General features: G+C 42.9%; 1 protein-coding gene across 1 annotated transcript in view; it reads left to right on the top strand.

The window, feature by feature from the left end:
• The first annotated feature begins 209 nt into the window (after window positions 1–209).
• Window positions 210–18,373, top strand: part of LOC143775817 (NACHT, LRR and PYD domains-containing protein 1 homolog) — a 57,553-nt gene continuing 39,389 nt past the window's right edge. The window contains exons 1-4 of the mRNA XM_077264396.1: window positions 210–273; window positions 14,876–14,957; window positions 15,621–15,695; window positions 17,886–17,964. Coding sequence (XP_077120511.1) covers window positions 15,642–15,695; window positions 17,886–17,964 — 133 coding nt within the window. The 5' untranslated portion in view covers window positions 210–273; window positions 14,876–14,957; window positions 15,621–15,641. The remainder of the gene's footprint in view (window positions 274–14,875; window positions 14,958–15,620; window positions 15,696–17,885; window positions 17,965–18,373) is intronic.

Below are 18,373 nucleotides of genomic sequence, written 5' to 3'. Positions count from 1 at the left end.
CAAACATTTGCCACAGCACGTTATCTGTCCCTCTTCTTATTCTTCAGAAGATTGGAGGTATGAGATTGGGCAGCATGAATCGCCTGAAACATTATATATTGTGCTTCTACCAGTCTAGCCCTCTGTTCTGTGCACAAGATCTCTTCTGACATCTAGTGGCACAAACAAGGATTTACACCATGTTTACTGGTTGAAAGTGAAAGTAGATTGTTATCAGTAGGAATGAAAAATGAAACTAACAGTCAAAGCTCAGGAAGTTGGGCAATGCTAAGGGTGAGTACTATTCTTATTAGGCTGCATGCTTAATAATAACCCCTTTATGGCGATGTTAGGAGCGGCATCCACCAGTGAGCTGAACTCCAAAAAATGAGGCTAAGGAAGAGCATAGTTCTGTGGTATTATCTGTAAATAAGCAGCCTTGTCCTGCCTGTCAGCTCACCACCACCCTTCCACCTGCTCCTGGTAATGTTTGTATAGGTGCGGCTCTACCTCAGCAGTTTTTGGTGTCAGATTTACTGAAGTTGTTGCTGTGTTTTTCTACATTTACTCCTTTTGCTTAGGAAACCTCAGATGAGTGGCTACAAAGGGGGATGCCTCTGTAATCCTGCCTCAGGGGTCTGCCAGATTGCCTGCTCCTACTGATCCTCCTATTACATCCCAATCAGGGTCGCCATCAGGGCATTATTACCCTTACTGGTGTATGTGCCCCTATGCTGGGGGCCCAGCGTTCAGTTTTCATAAGGAGTGGTGAGGTGAGGAAGGAGGAGGAGCGTCACTGTGACAGACAGCTGTGCTGAGCCGCAGGTGGGCGGGACCGCAGGAGGGCGGGACTCCACCATCCAATCCCTGCTGAGCGCGGGCTCGGCAATATTCTCCTCAGTGACAGTCACAGTGAGGAGCAGCGCGGCCCCCAGTGAGTGTGACTCAGCCTGTGTGAGGTGTGTGGACGGTGTGATGGCAGACTCCAGTCCCTGCAGCAGACACCAGTCCCTGCAGCAGACACAGCCTCAGTGAGCAGCTGCCCAGTGTCAGCACAGCATCCGCTCACTGCCGTCTGTATCAGCTATAGGTCGTGATAGGAGCAGAGCGCAGTCACCCTTCCCCCCTCTCCTGCAGAGAAGCATAAGGCTATGTGCACACATACGGGATGCAGAATTTTCTGCACAAAATCCGCATCTCCTGGCAGAATCCGCAGCTGCGGATTTGCCTCGGTTTTTGTGCGGATTTGCCGCGGAATTGATGCGAATGTTGTGCGGATTTTCTGCAGTTTTTCCCACTGCGGATTTCTATAATGGAAGGTTGCAGAAACGCTGCAGATCCGCGCAAAATAAGTGACATACACTTCTTTTAAATCCGCAGCAATTCCGCACTGATTTTTCTGCACCATCTGCACAGCTTTTTTTTTACCCATTGATTTACATTGTATGTACATCACAGTGCGGATCTGCAGCGTTTCTGCGTGGAAAAATCCGCTGCGGATCCGCACTAAATCCGCATCGTGTGCACATAGCCTAAGGCTGTGCACACGTTGCGGATTTGATTGCAGATCCGCAGCGTTTTTTGCTGCACGGAATTGCATCAAATCCGCAGTCTAGTGCACAACCAATGTAAGTCTATGTGAACCGCAGACTTGATGTGCACATGCTGCGGAAAAAGCTGCACTGAAAAGCAGCTTTTTTTTTGTACCGCAGCATGTCACTTCTTTTGTGCGGAACTGCAGCTTTTCTGCACAAAATCTGCATCTCCTGGCAGAAAACACAGCTGCGTTTTTGATGTGTTTTATGTACGTTTTTTAATGCGTTTTTGTATGCGTTTTTGAAAGCTAAATAAAGATGTATTATTGAACAAAAAAAAAGATTTGTGATGTCATTATTGTCCAACCTCCTCTTTTACATTTGTCCAACCCACACTCCATTAGCCCAGTCTCACGCGTCCAGATAATTCCGGTACCGGAGTTATCCGTGTCTGTGTGTCCGTGTGCTCACGTGGCACATCAGTGTGGCACACGTGCGGCAGCCGTGTGCCACCCATGTGCCGACTGGGTACCACACGGACCGTGCAGGAGACAGCGCGTGTCTGCACCTGCGGATCACCTGTGGTGACTGAGGTGTCTCATCTTTCCAGACCGCAGCATGCCAATTACAGAAAGATCATCAATAGAATTTATTAAATTCAGTAAATCCTCATGGTTCGGTGAACACATGCAGATTTACCTGCATTCAATAGAATGCAGCATTTTGGACGCAGCGAAAATATGCTGTATCCAAAACGCTGCTACTTCCGAATCGTGGGCACATAGTCTCTATACTGTGTGTGAGCGATGGGTAAACTCCAAGGACCTCTTCTACTTTAGTGGGGTCTTCATTACAAAGGAGTGTGGCTTTGGCATAGCGCACTTAAGGCCAGATTCATCATTGCATTTTCACCTCTCAGTGACATTTTGATTTGCTACAAATTCATTAAACAATTTGCGCCTTTTGTTTGTTTGTCTTTTCCAAATGGTTTACGCAATTGTGACTTTTTTAGAAGGTTGCAACATTTTGCATAAAAGTTCTCCACTCCCACCTGGAGGGATTTTATGTACACCAGTTATTTTAGTACAATTTTTGAGCCATTTTGCAAAACGTGCACATTTTTGCACTAGAGAGTCTCAAAACTGGTTAAATGCAAAAAAGCATTTTTAAATTTCCACAAAATTCATGAAGTATGTGCGCCTTTTTAAAGAATTTTGATCACGGGAGTCAATTGGAGCAACGCAGGATAGGTTTTTGGCTGTACTGCCAATTCACATGGTGGCAAAGAAGATGAAATGGTGGTAGGTTTGAATAGTGTATTGCAGATTTACACCTTTTGAGGTCGGACTGACCCCTTCCTCAGGATCGTTAACAATTCAAAACGCACACGATTTAAAAAGCCCACGACAATTCATATCTTCATTTCTGCATGTCAATTGTGGATGTAGAAAATTGCATTCAATAAAAGATAACCTAAATGTATCAATGTCAATACATTTGAATGTTTTGTATATAGGTAATAATGTAAGAATGTATCTAATAAGATGTATAGTATAAAATGCACATAAATAAATGCATATAAATATGTTTATGTTAGACTGGCGTACAATGTTAGAAAAGACATGCGGTTATATTGAAAAGTAAGGCAAGTGTAAAGAAAACGATTTATTGTTGCTTTTAGGTTAAGTTCACCCAGGGCGTTTTTGCAGCTTTTTTTGCTGCTTTTTTAATGCTAATTTTCATCTGCTTTTTACAGTACGAGCAAAGCCTATAAGATTTCAGAAATCTCATGAACACACATTGGGTTTTGTGTGATCAGTATTTTTTGCTTTGCAGCGTGTTTTTGACATAGGGCATATCACTTCTTTCAGCGTTTTTTCAGCATTTTTCACCCATTGACTTGAATAGATGGTGAAAAAACGCTGCAAATACGCAAGGTTGACTTTTCTTGCAGCATATTTGCTGCAGGAAAGTCAAGGAGAGCCGGATGTGACTTCACACTCGGCTCTGCTATATCTAGATGGTAGGCTGCATGATGCGTCCATGCAGCCTGTCATCCAGCAGAGCGGACCCGATCCCCATACACTTGAATGGGGGGTCTGACATTACAGTGTTTGACACGGTATCATATGCATGACAGAATCGCAAACACCGCTTCTGATCGGCTGGGAAATCATTCCCGCCTGTCAGAGAGCCGCGCTTCCCACGCTGTCAGAAGAGAGCGGGGAGCGCTCAGCTGTGATCGGAGGTGTAAACATCACCTCCAATCACTGGTATCAGCTGATGGGACTACTGCTCCCATCATCTGACATCTGGCATCGCTAATTACAGCGAGAGCAGGAGCGGCGGATGGGAATTTTCATCTGCCGCTCCTGCGCTATAAATAAATAATTAAAAAAAAAACGTTGTGGGTTCCCCCCTAATTTTGATAACCAGCCAGACAAAACTCACAGCTGCGGGCTGCAACCCCCTGCTGTCAGCTTCAGCAAGGCTAGTTATCAAGAATAGAGGGGTCCTCACGCTTTTTAAAAAAATTATTTAAATAAATAATTTAAAAAAAATGGCATGGGGTCCCCCCCCCATTTTTGGCAACCAGTCTTGCTAAAGCTCACAGCCGTGGGCTGATATTCTCAGACTGGTAAGGTGCCAATGATATAGGCCCCCCAGCCTAAAAATAGCAGCCCGCAGCTGCCCAGAAAAGGTGCATCTATTAGATGCGCCAATTCTGGCGCTTTGCCCGGCTCTTTCCACTTGCCCTGTAGCGATTGCAAGCAGGGTAATGAGGGGTTAATGTCACCTTGCTATTGTAAGGTGACGTTAATCCGGCTTAGTAATGGAGAGGTGTTAATGAGGCCGGTTTCACACGTCAGTGGCTCCGGTACGTGAGGTGACAGTTTCCTCCCGTACCGGAGACACTGACACACGTAGACCCATAAAAATCAATGCATCTGTTCAGATGTCATTGATTTTGTGCGGACCGTGTGCGGACCGTGTCTCCGTGTGCCAAACACGGAGACATGTCAGTGTTCGTGGGAGCGCACGGATTACACGGACCCAATAGAGTCAATGGGTCCGTGTAAAACACGCACCTCACACGGACATTCTCCGTCTGGGGTCCGTGTGGCGTGCCGGAGACAGCGCTACAGTAAGCGCTGTCCCCCCCCACATGGTGCTGAAGCCGCCATTCATATGTTCCCTGTAGCAGCGTTTGCTATAGAGAAAATATGAATGATAGTGTTTAAAATAAAGATCCATGTGTCCGCCGCCCCCCCACCCCCTGTGCGCCCCCCCCGCTGGTCAGAAAATACTTATCCGGGTCCCCCGTCGGCTGTCGCTCCTTCTTGGTCTGGCCGCGCCTCCTACTGTATGCGGCCGATTACACTCATGAATATGTGGCTCCACCTCCAATAGGGGCGGAGCCGCCTATTCATGAGTGTAAATGAGCGGCCCCACGTGACCGCATACAGTAAGCCGCGGCCAGACCAGGAAGGAGCGACTGCCGACGGGGGATCCGGGTGAGTATTTTCTGACCAGCGGGGGGGCGCACAGGGGGTGGGGGGGCGGCGGACACATGGATCTTTATTTTAAACACTATTCTTCATATTTTCCCTGCAGCAAACGTTGCTGCAGGGATGATATGAATCGCAGCTTCAGCACCATGCAGAGTGGGTACCACACGCTCCGTGTGGTACCCACTCGCCATACGGGCGGCACACGTGTGCCGCAGGTATGGCCTCCGTGAGTTCCCAGGCACACGGACACGGATAACTCCGGTACCGATTTATTCCGGTACCGGAATTATCTGGACGTGTGGGACAGCCCTAAGACACCTATCCATTACTAATCCTATAGCAGTGAAAGGGTTAAATAAACACACACATGCAGAAAAAAGTATTTTAACCCCTTCACCCCCAAGGGTGGTTTGCACGTTAATGACCGGGCCAATTTTTACAATTCTGACCACTGTCCCTTTATGAGGTTATATCTCTGGAACGCTTCAACGGATCTTGGCGATTCTGACATTGTTTTCTCGTGACATATTGTACTTCATGATAGTGGTAAAATTTCTTCGATATAAGTTGCGTTTATTTGTGAAAAAAACGAATATTTGGCGAAAATTTTGAAAATTTCGCAATTTTCCAACTTTTAATTTTTATGCCCTTAAATCACAGACATATGTCACGCAAAATACTTAATAAGTAACATTTCCCAAATGTCTACTTTACATCAGCACAATTTTGGAACCAAAATTTTTTTTTGTGACGGAGTTATAAGGGTTAAAAGTTGACCAGCAATTTCTCATTTTTACAACACCATTTTTTTTTAGGGACCACATCTCATTTGAAGTCATTTTGAGGGGTCTATATGATAGAAAATACCCAAGTGTGACACCATTCTAAAAACTGCACCCCTCAAGGTACTCAAAACCACTTTCAAGAAGTTTATTAACCCTTCAGGTGTTTCACAGGAATTTTTGGAATGTTTAAATAAAAATGAACATTTAACTTTTTTCACACAAAATTTATTTCAGATCCAATTTGTTTTATTTTACCAAGGGTAACAGGAGAAAATAGACCCCAAAATTTGTTGTACAATTTGTCCTGAGTACGCTGATACCCCATATGTGGGGGTAATCCACTGTTTGGGCGCATGGCTGAGCTCGGAAGGAAAGGAGCGCCATTTGACTTTTCAATGCAAAATTGACTGGAATTGAGATGGGACGCCATGTTGCATTTGGAGAGCCCCTGATGTGCCTAAACATTGAAACCCCCCACAAGTGACACCATTTTGGAAAGTAGACCCCCTAAGGAACTTATCTAGATGTGTGGTGAGCACTTTGACCCAACAAGTGCTTCACAGAAGTTTATAATGCAGAGCGGTAAAAATAAAAAATCATATTTTTTCACAAAAATGATCTTTTCGCCCCCAATTTTTTATTTTCCCAAGGGTAAGAGAAGAAATTGGACCCCAAAAATTGTTTTGCAATTTGTCCTGAGTACGCTGATACCCCATATGTGGGTGTAAACCATTGTTTGGGCGCAGGGCAGAGCTCGGAAGGGAAGGAGCGCCATTTGACTTTTCAATGCAAAATTGACTGGAATTGAGATGGGACGCCATTTTGCATTTGGAGAGCCCCTGATGTGCCTAAACATTGAAACCCCCCACAAGTGACACCATTTTGGAAAGTAGACCCCCTAAGGAACTTATCTAGATGTGTGGTGAGCACTTTGACCCAACAAATGCTTCACAGAAGTTTATAATGCAGAGCCGTAAAAATAAAAAATCATATTTTTTCACAAAAATGATCTTTTCGCCCCCAATTTTTTATTTTCTTAATGGTAAGAGAAGAAATTGGACCCCAAAAATTGTTGTGCAATTTGTCCTGAGTACGCTGATACCCCATATATGGGTGTAAACCATTGTTTGGGCGCAGGGCAGAGCTCGGAAGGGAAGGAGCGCCATTTGACTTTTCAATGCAAAATTGACTGGAATTGAGATGGGACGTCATGTTGCGTTTGGAGAGCTCCTGATGTGCCTAAACATTGAAACCCCCCACAAGTGACACCATTTTGGAAAGTAGACCCCCTAAGGAACTTATCTAGATGTGTGGTGAGCACTTTGACCCAACAAGTGCTTCACAGAAGTTTATAATGCAGAGCCGTAAAAATAAAAAATCATATTTTTTCACAAAAATGATCTTTTCGCCCCCATTTTTTATTTCCCCAAGGGTAAGAGAAGAAATTAGAGCACAAAAGTTGTTGTGCAATTTGTCCTGAGTACGACGATACCCCATATGTGGGGGTAAACCACTGTTTGGGCGCATAGCAGAGCTCGGAAGGGAAGGAGCGCTATTTTACTTTTCAATGCAAAATTGACTGGAATTAAGATGGGATGCCATGTTGCGTTTGCAGAGCCCCTGATGTGCCTAAACATTAAAAACCCCCACAAGTGACACCATTTTGGAAAGTAGACCCCCTAAGGAACTTATCTAGATGTGTTTTGAGAGCTTTGAACCCCCAAGTGTTTCACTACAGTTTATAACGCAGAGCCGTGAAAATAAAAATTCTTTTATTTTTCACAAAAATGATTTTTTTAGCCCCCAGTTTTGTATTTTCACAAGGGTATCAGGATAAATTGGACCTCAAAAGTTGTTGTCCAATTTGTCCTGAGTATGCTGATACCCCATATGTGGGGGGAACCACTGTTTGGGCGCATGACAGAGCTCGGAAGGGAAGGAGCGCCATTTGGAATGCTGGCTTAAATGGATTGGTCTGCAGGCGTCACGTTGCATTTGCAGAGCCCCTGATGTACCCAAACAGTACAAACCCCCCACAAGTGACCCCATATTGGAAACTAGACCCCCCAAGGAACTTATCTAGATGTGTTGTGAGAACTTTGAACCCCCAAGTGTTTCACTACAGTTTATAACGCAGAGCCGTGAAAATAAATTCTTTTTTTTTTTCACAAAAATGATTTTTTAGCCCCCAGTTTTGTATTTTCACAAGGGTAACAGGATAAATTGGACCCCAAAATTTGTTGTCCAATTTGTCCTGAGTATGCTGATACCCGATATGTGGGGGGGAACCACTGTTTGGGCGCATGACAGCTCGGAAGGGAAGGAGCGCCATTTGGAATGCAGACTTAAATGGATTGGTCTGCAGGCGTCACGTTGCATTTGCAGAGCCCCTGATGTACCCAAACAGTACAAATCCCCCACAAGTGACCCCATATTGGAAACTAGACCCCCCAAGGAACTTATCTAGATGTGTTGTGAGAACTTTGAACCCCCAAGTGTTTCACTACAGTTTATAACGCAGAGCCGTGAAAATAAATTCTTTTTTTTTTTTCACAAAAATGATTTTTTAGCCCCCAGTTTTGTATTTTCACAAGGGTAACAGGATAAATTGGACCCCAAAATTTGTTGTCCAATTTGTCCTGAGTATGCTGATACCCGATATGTGGGGGGGAACCACTGTTTGGGCGCATGACAGAGCTCGGAAGGGAAGGAGCGCCATTTGGAATGCAGACTTAAATGGATTGGTCTGCAGGCGTCACGTTGCATTTGCAGAGCCCCTGATGTACGCAAACAGTACAAACCCCCCACAAGTGACCCCATATCGGAAACTAGACCCCCCAAGGAACTTATCTAGATGTGTTGTGAGAACTTTGAACCCCCAAGTGTTTCACTACAGTTTACAACGCAGAGCCGTGAAAATAAAAAAAAATTTTTTTCCCACAAAACTTATTTTTTGGCCCCCAGTTTTGTATTTTCACAAGGGTAGCAGGAGAAATTGGACCCCAAAAGATGATGTCCAATTTGTCCTGAGTACGCTGATACCCCATATGTTGGGGTAAACCCCTGTTTGGGCACACGGGAGAGCTCGGAAGGGAAGGAGCACTGTTTTCCTTTTTCAACGCAGAATTGGCTGGAATTCAGATTGGATGCCATATCCCGTTTGGAGAGCCCCTGATGTGCCCGAACAGTGGAAACCCCCCAATTATAACTGAAACCCTAATCCAAACACACCCCTTACCCTAATCCCAACAGTAACCCTAACCACTCCTCTAACCCAGACACACCCAACCCTATTCCCAACCGTAAATGTAATCCAAACCCTAACCCTATCTTTAGCCCCAACCCTAACTGTAGCCCCAACCCTAGCCCCAACCCTAGCCCTAACCCTAGCAATAACCCTAGCCCTAACTCTAGTCCTAACTCTAGCCCTAACCCTAACCCTAATGGGAAAATGGAAATAACTACATTTTTTAATTTTTTTATTTTTCCCTAACTAAGGGGGTGATGAAGGGGGGTTTGATTTACTTTTATAGTGGGTTTTTTAGCGGATTTTTATGATTGGCAGCCGTCACACACTGAAAGACGCTTTTCATTGCAAAAAATATTTTTTGCGTTACCACATTTTGAGAGCTGTAATTTTTCCATATTTGAGTCCACAGAGTCATGTGAGATCTTGTTTTTTGCGGGATGCGTTGACGTTTTTATTGGTAACATTTTCGGACACAAGACATTTTTTGATCGCTTTTTATTCCGATTTTTGTGAGGCAGAGTGATCAAAAACCAGCTATTCATGAATTTCTTTTTGGGGAGGCGTTTATACCGTTCCGCGTTTGGTAAAATTGATAAAGCAGTTTTATTCATCGGGTCAGTACGATTACAGCGATATCTCATTTATATCATTTTTTTTATGTTTTGGCGCTTTTATACGATAAAAACTATTTTATAGAAAAAATAATTATTTTGGTATTGCTTTATTCTCAGGACTATAACTTTTTTATTTTTTTGCTGATGATGCTGTATGGTGGCTCATTTTTTGCGGGACAAGATGACGTTTTCAGCGGTACCATGGTTATTTATATCAGTCTTTTTGATCGCGTGTTATTCCACTTTTTGTTCGGCGGTATGATAATAAAGCGTTGTTTTTTGCCTCGTTTTTTTTTTTTTTTTCTTACGGTGTTTACTGAAGGGGTTAACTAGTGGGCCAGTTTTATAGGTCGGGTCGTTACGGACGCGGCGATACTAAATATGTGTACTTTTATTGTTTTTTTTATTTTATTTAGATAAAGAAATGTATTTATGGGAATAATATTTTTTTTTTTTTTTCATTATTTTGGAATATTTTTTTTTTTTTTTTTTTACACATTTGGAAATTTTTTTTTTTACTTTTTTACTTTGCCCCAGGGGGGGACAATACAGATCGGTAATCTGTCAGTTTGCATAGCACTCTGACAGATCACCGATCTGCGAGAAGTGCAGGCTGCTTCACAGTGCCTGCTCTGAGCAGGCTTCTGTGAAGCCACCTCCCTCCCTGCAGGACCCGGATCCGCGGCCATCTTGGATCCGGGTCTGGAGCAGGCAGGGAGGGAGGTAAGACCCTCGCAGCAACGCGATCACATCGCGTTGCTGCGGGGGGCTCAGGGAAGCCCGCAGGGAGCCCCCTCCCTGCGCGATGCTTCCCTGCACCGCCGGCACATCGCGATCATGTTTGATCGTGGTGTGCCGGGGGTTAATGTGCCGGGGGCGGTCCGTGACCGCTCCTGGCACATAGTGCCGGATGTCAGCTGCGATAGGCAGCTGACACCCGGCCGCGATCGGCCGCGCTCCCCCCGTGAGCGCCGCCGATCGCGCTGGACGTACTATCCCGTCGGCGGTCATAGGGGCCCACCCCACCTCGACGGGATAGTACGTCCGATGTCAGGAAGGGGTTAATTAAATAAAACACCACACAGTTTCAAAGCTAAGCCATCGATCTTCTGTAATAAAAATAAAATAAAAAAGCAAAAGTATACTCCCAGATCAGTCGTAGTCCGATATAACCATAATTTCCCACGGGATCAATAAAGTGTATCGTATCGTAAGTGTCCCACGCAGTATCTGGGGGAGATAAAGCTTACAACCGGGAGTGATGCTAATGCAACCGCTCCTGGCTGTAAGTACTGGGGAATGAATGAGACGGAGCGGGCGCAGGCTCAGTAACGTCACTGAGCCTGCACTCCCTCACAGTCTGACCTGAGGTAACCTCTGCACCGTGGGAAAATGCCAGGGAAGAGAATACTGCAGGTAATTTATCGATCTATTCTATCTCTCTATCTATCTATCTATTCTATCAATCTATCTATTCTATCAATCCATCTATTCTATCAGTCTATCTATTCATTCTGTCTATTTATTCATTCTATCTATTCTATCAATCTATCTATTTATTCTATCTATCTACAGGAAGTTGTTTTTTTCTCTGTGTGCACTCAACTTTATTGACATGCACAAAGAGAAAAAAAACGCATAAAAAAAGCACCAAAAACGCGGCAAAATCGCAGCAAAAAACTACTTTCCTGCCAAGATGATCAGGTTTTGCTGCAGAAAAAAAATGCAGCAAAAACGCCCTGTGTGAACTTACCCTAAAAGTCAAAATATTTAAACAAGTATTTAGTAATTAAAGTGTTGCAACCAGTCCATGGATTGCCATGTTAGGGTATGTTTCCACGGTCAGTAAACGCTGCTTGTTTGACGCTGCAGCGTCAAACAAGCAGCGTCCAGATGTTCCAGCATAGTGGAGGGGATTTTATGAAATCCCGTCTCCACTATGCATGGAAACCCGCACGCGGCGGCCCTGCGACTCCGGACATGCTGCGCGTCTTTTCAGAACGCAGCATGTCCGTACACCTTGCGGGGACGCAGCGTCCCCGCAAGGCATATCACAGGGCCCTATGGCGAGGGGTGCGATGATCCCGGATGTGTACTGTACACATCCGGCACCATCGCGTCCCATTAAGGGGGCGGGGCTTAGCGCCGAGCGGCTTCGCCGCTGCGGCGATCCCGCCGGCGAAACGGACCGTGGAGACGTACCCTTAGTGTTCATACTTCGGAAGCCTGGATGGATCCAAAATGTCAACGGCATGGTGCTTGAGATATTACATTCAACAGTTGATAGCTCGCAAGGAACAAACAGATGGCATATAGAGCATGTATGTATATATATATATTTTTCATTTTCCCACATTGATCTACTATGGAGAGAAATATAAATTGATAATTAGCTTACCCAATTTTGCTTTGTCTGCCGTGCTATAAACAGGAATGGTCGAGAGTCATAGATAAACCAACTCTTCTGTTCAGATACTTTCATTATAAAAAAAAAATTACTGAATTATAAAAAGGTTTTTGCTATGTTTATAACATAGCTGTATACAGTGGGTACGGAAAGTATTCAGACCCCTTAAAATTTATCACTCTTTGTTTCATTGCAGCCATTTGGTAAATTCAATTTTTTTTAACATTAATGTACATTCTGCACCCAATCTTGACTGAAAAAAACAGAAATGTGGAATTTTTTGCAAATTTATTAAAAAAGAAAAACTGAAATATCACATGGTCATAAGTATTCAGACCCTTTGCTCAGACACTCATATTTAAATCACATGCTATCCATTTCCTTGTGATCCTCCTTGAGATGGTTCTACTCCTTCATTGGAGTCCAGCTGTGTTTAATTAAACTGATAGGACTTGATTTGGAAAGGCACACACCTGTCTATATAAGACCTCACAGCTCACAGTGCATGTCAGACCAAATGAGAATCATGAGGTCAAAGGAACTGGCCAAGGAGCTCAGAGACAGAATTGTGGCAAGGCACAGATCTTGACAAGGTTACAAAAGAATTTCAGCAGTACTCAAGGTTTCCAAGAGCACAGTGGCCTCCATAATCCTTAAATAGAAGTTTGGGACCACCAGAAGTCTTCCTAAACCTGGCCGTCCAGCCAAACTGAGCAATCGTGGGAGAAGAGCCTTGTTGAGAGAGATAAAGAAGAACTCCAAGATCACTGTGTCTGAGCTCCAGAGATGCAGTAGGGAGATGAGAGAACGTTCCACAAAGTCAACTATCACTGCAGCCCTCCACCAGTCAGGCCTTTATGGCAGAGTGGCCTGACAGAAGCCTCTCCTCAGTGCAAGACATATGAAAGCCCTCAGAGTTTGCTAAAGAACACATGATGGACTCCCAGACTATGAGAAATAAGATTCTATGGTCTGATGAGATGAAGATAGACCTTTTTGGTGATAATTCTAAGTGGTATGTTTGGAGAAAACCAGAAACTGCTCATCACCTGCTCAATACAATCCCAACAGTGAAACATAGGGGTGTCAGCATCATACTATGAGTGTGTTTTTCAGCAGCAGGGACAGGACGGCTGGTTGCCATTGAAGGAAACATGAATGCGGACAAGTACAGAGATATCCTGGATGAAAACCTCTTCCAGAGTGCTCTGGACCTCAGACTTGGCCAAAGGTTCTCCTTCCAACAAGACAATGACCCTAAGCACACAGGTAGAATAACAAAGGAGTGGCTTCAGAACAACTATGTGACCATTCTTGACTGGCCCAGCCAGAGCCCTGACCTAAAGCCAATTGAGCATCTCTGGAGAGAAATAGAAAAAATTGGAGTCCAGCTCCATTTTTTTCTATTTTCCTTGATGTGAGTCCAGGGCAAGGCTGGTGTCTCAGCCCCAGGTGGATGAGCATAGAGCAACTGGGTGAGCTGGAATCAAGTTTCTATCTCTGGAGAGACCTGAAAATGGGTGTCCACCAACGTTCACCACCATCCAACCTGACGGAACTGGAGAGGATGTACAAGGAAGAATGGCAGAGGATCCCCAAATCCAGGTGTGAAAAACTTGTTGCATCATTCCCAAGAAGACTCATGGCTGTACTAGCTCAAAAGGGTGCTTCTACTCAATACTGAGCAAAGGGTCTGAATACTTACGAACATGTGATATTTCAGTTTTTCTTTTTTAATAAATTTGCAAAAAATGCTACATTTTTTTTTTTTCAGTCAGTGCAGAGTGTACATTAATGAGAAAAAAATGAACGTTTTTGAATTTACCAAATGGCTGCAATGAAACAAAAAGTGAAAAATGTAAAGGGGTCTGAATACTTTCTGTACCCACTGTAAATAAAGGAAATGTACAGTTTTGAAAAATAAAAAATAATTATGGAATTAATTGGAAAATAATAATAAATCTCCTTCATTTTGAAAAATATTGCAAAGAGCGGCAGCTAAATACACATGAGAAAAAAGAAGTGACTTAAAAGTAATCCCACAAATGATGAATCGGTCAGTGCCGTTGGGCTCACTCACACGAGTGATTCTCTCTTCTGAGAGAATTGGATCGATTATGGTAATGACATTCGGCTCAAACTCTGATCAGAAGTTGAGCCAAAGGTCAGTTTACTGTGATACAATTCTCGAATGAGAGAATTGTATCACATGTACGGAGAATATGGAGAACTTAATTTCTCCGTCTTCTCCATGGTCTGTTTCTGCATAAATCGGACAGCATCCAAGTGTAGTCCAATGTTTTACACACGCCCATAGACTTGAATGGGTGCGTGTTATCTGATCTGCTGACCCAATCAAGTGAAAAGGCTGCAAAGGACCACATGGAAAAAAATGCATTAAAAACTGTGTCAAAACTGATTGAAAGATTACTTAAAAAACTGCGTCAGATATGAAAAAATTCTGCTGTCCCATCTCAAATGGAACAGGGGTGTGCTTGCTCGACTGACACTCCATTGATTGTCTAGTGGACTGCCAAAATTGATGGAAAATTGTACATGCCTTACGTGTTCCCATAGATAATTAATGGAGTGGAGGTAAGCAAACCTTTGAATTTTGGGAATAACCTTTTATATATTTTGCAATTTGTGAACACAAATACCAATTGCTTTTATGTGGCCTGATGATCAATCCAACCTAAAGACCCTGAGCAGTCAGTTTTAGTAAACTATAGTGATAATCTATACATACTTCTTACTACACAGTTTACAATATCTTGCTTATATTTTTTCTAGAGGTTTTCTAGAGATTTTGAACAGCTCATCATAATTCTTCATTTGAGCTCCATGGGACCTACATAAATTCACAGGCCTACCGGTATGTATAAAGGAAACAATCAGTTTAAAGACCTTTAGTAAGTAAGTACTAATCTTCCCAGAAGAGACAGTACTCACACACCCTGAGCATCACTGACCTGTACAGTGAGAGTTAATAAACGTTTTGTATATTAAACGCTATGTAACAGATCTGATAATGAGCGTATTTTCGGTCCAAATGTTGAATATTATTCAATGGGGCAGTGTAGATGAATGATATTATTTCACTGCCTGAATCTACGTGTGAAAGGAATCGCAGCATGCACTCATTTTTTTTCTGTAAATTGGATGAGACTCGCTTATTCAAGTCTATAGGTGCACAAAAAAAATTAGGTGCCATACGGAGCCACAGTATAGCATAAGATTTTTACGGGTACATTGCAGTTCAGTAACGTGGCAAACTGTAAATGTAAATGGTCCTGTAAATTATTAATGGCTGCTGCAATAAAAAAACTGATTGTATATGGGCATCACACGGAAGACAAGTGAGGAACAAAATTGTCCAACTTTTCTTTATGAAACTCTGACGATTTCTATACACTGGTGTGAACCTGCCCTTATGGTGATAATACTAGTATAACTGTAATAACTTCACCATTGGCCATTCTTAAATGAATGTAATATTATACTGCTATTCAAATTGTGTATTTTCCTTTGTTCGTAGAAATCTTAATTGATTTTAATCATGGATTCACAGAGCGCCAGTGAGAGACTAGTTACAACAAAACTTGCATCAAAGGTAAGCAAATATGAGGTGCTGTGAAATAATGCCATTAGTGCAGGGATGTCAAACTCAGATACACAGTGGGCCAAAATCAAAACTTGTCCAAAGTCATGGGCCAACCTTGATATTTCTAAAATTAATTGCAACAGAAAAAAATTAAGGGGGAGGGGGATTAATGGGTTGTTGGAATCTGCCTACGATAGGGAGAACCCCAATACTGCAAAATGAGGATTGTGAGGATGGTAGATAGCACTATGCAAAGGGTGTGGTGACTCTCAATTAGGAAATACAGGGAAGTATAGAACATCTATCTATATAATCGTCTAACAGTCACTTCCGTCTGTTTGTTTGTCTGCCTGTCTGTCACGGAAATCCCTCGTCCCTGATTCCCAATCAGCGACGGGCACAGTCCGGCCGCGAATTCGCCCCTTCCTATTCTCCGTCAGTGCTACCTCCATACTCCCCTCCAGTCAGCACTCACATAGGGTTAATAGCTGCGTTACACCGTGTTATGCCGCGGTGTAACGCAGTCCGTTAACGCTGCTATTAACCCTGTGTGACCAACATCTTACTATTGAGAATACCCGATGCGTTAGAATCGGGCCACCATCTAGTCAGAAATAAACAGCACTGAAAAAATAATATTCTCAGAGTCAAAAGGTAGGTAGTGAAGAAAAAGGGTAAGAACTCAATACATAAGGAAAGGATAACAATGTACAAAAAAAACAAAATGGAGAATACATGACCAAATAGAGCAATAAGATAAATCATGGCGAGAGCGCACTGGCTCAATAGCATACCTGTGCCCAGCCTATGGAGGAGGTAGAGGGTGGTAGTGTTATGTGCACTGAGATGTATGGGAGAGCACAAGGGAAGTGCGCGCTGATGTAGGGAGCAGAGGAGAGAACTTGTGTGTCATAGCTGGGGAGCTATGCAGCAAATTGAAAACTACCTTGTAGCAACCAGGGAGCGGGACCAGAAACGCTGGATTTTTAGTATTAGCGGTGCGTACGCTGTCTACTGGCGGGCCAGCTCTAGTAGACATTTGGTATTTTCTCTCAGGCCATGGGCCTGACTGTGACATTTATGCATTAGAGCATAAATGCCATAGAGTGGTGTCCACAGCTTGGGATCCCTGGCTATTAGGTAGAAAGAAGAACCGAAACAAAGTGCAACTCCCTCTGGAGGACCTGTCTTATCTCCACATGGATGGCCCATTGCATTCAATCGGCAACTTGGAATACAGCATTTCTCATGTAGAGTCTCTGAAATATTGGGGGGTGCGATCCACTTACTTTCAGGATACCTTTCAAGGGAAGGGTTGCCAACATGTTTTGGTTGTTTATCCCTGTAAGCGATTGAGATTTTTTTGTCACCTTTGAAGAAATTGTACAGCATCATACAGATATGTTCTGTTGTGTATGGCCTGCTATGTAATTACAGTTAATAATTTACTTCATTGCTTGACTTGATGTCATGTTTATAAGCGTTCCAATCCTATTTATGGGGGCTTCACTTTCACATGAATCTCGACACAGAAAAGGGTAAAATGTCCCTTCCTGTGTCCTAACATCCCTAGAGGTGGAGATGCTGGTAATGTACATGAGAAAGTTCAATTATATAACTTTTTATACCAAGTAAAACATGCTTTTGAGCTATTGGGTAACCCTATGAATAATATTTATACACACAACTTTAGGTTCTGTGTATTTTTTTTCAGTTGTTGGGCCTTTTGGGATTAGTGACCCTGTAAAAGGGAGGCTGGTGTTAGATTTAGGCCAGATTTACAAATCCATGTTTCGCTATTCAAATATGGACCATGATATATGGACTGGATGTGGGTTTCCTGACCCAAACGTGACAGCCTCATCTATACCTATGAGACTATTGAGTTCAGGAAGAGAGACCCAAGACCAGTTAGTGAGTCACAAACCATGGCACACAGATGTGTCAATACAGTCTTACAGAAGACTTGTTCCTTAGTGAAATTACCGTATGAACACACATGGAATTCAGTTCATGCAAAACCTGCTATCTATCTGTACCATGATTGAGACTTTAGTTTTGAACATCTCTATGTGAATAATAAGTGCTTGTGAATACTTGCCAATAATTAATTTGTATGCACTAACAATGTATATACATGTATGCAATGCTTACATAGAAATTGTATTAACATTTGTCTTATCTTGACATTTTCAATAGACTATCAGAAGAAACCAGAACTCATTTACTCTTAAAAATCTATATATCAAGTTATTTGGTTCTATTATCTTCTTGCCTGGTAAGTGGGTTTGTTGTTTTTTTACTGTTATAAAAAAAACTATTCTTGATGCAAAGTGTTATAATAAAACAACAGAACACTAAACAGCATAAAATCTCATTGACTTTAACAAAAAAAAGCATAGTTAGGCAATTAGGTAAATGCCTTTCAATGTGTCTATCCAATGCAATTATAAATGAGTGAATTTTGCATATTTTTTATCTTGCACTGATCCTTCGCTTTAGCCAATTAACTCCTTTTCGCAAAATGTTGTAACTTTATGTCCACCTTGCAGTTGATTTCCCACAATCCGAAGTACAGTTGCATCAGAGGGATGCTGCTATCATTCATAGTTAGGATTCATACCCATCAGCGTGAATACCAATGGTTCGTTTATGCTGTGTAAGGCCCCTTTCACACATCAGTTTTT

This window comes from Ranitomeya variabilis, chromosome 5 (assembly GCF_051348905.1).
Source record: "Ranitomeya variabilis isolate aRanVar5 chromosome 5, aRanVar5.hap1, whole genome shotgun sequence".
Taxonomy (NCBI): Eukaryota; Metazoa; Chordata; class Amphibia; order Anura; family Dendrobatidae; genus Ranitomeya; species Ranitomeya variabilis.
This window is presented reverse-complemented; position numbering and strand designations above follow the sequence as displayed.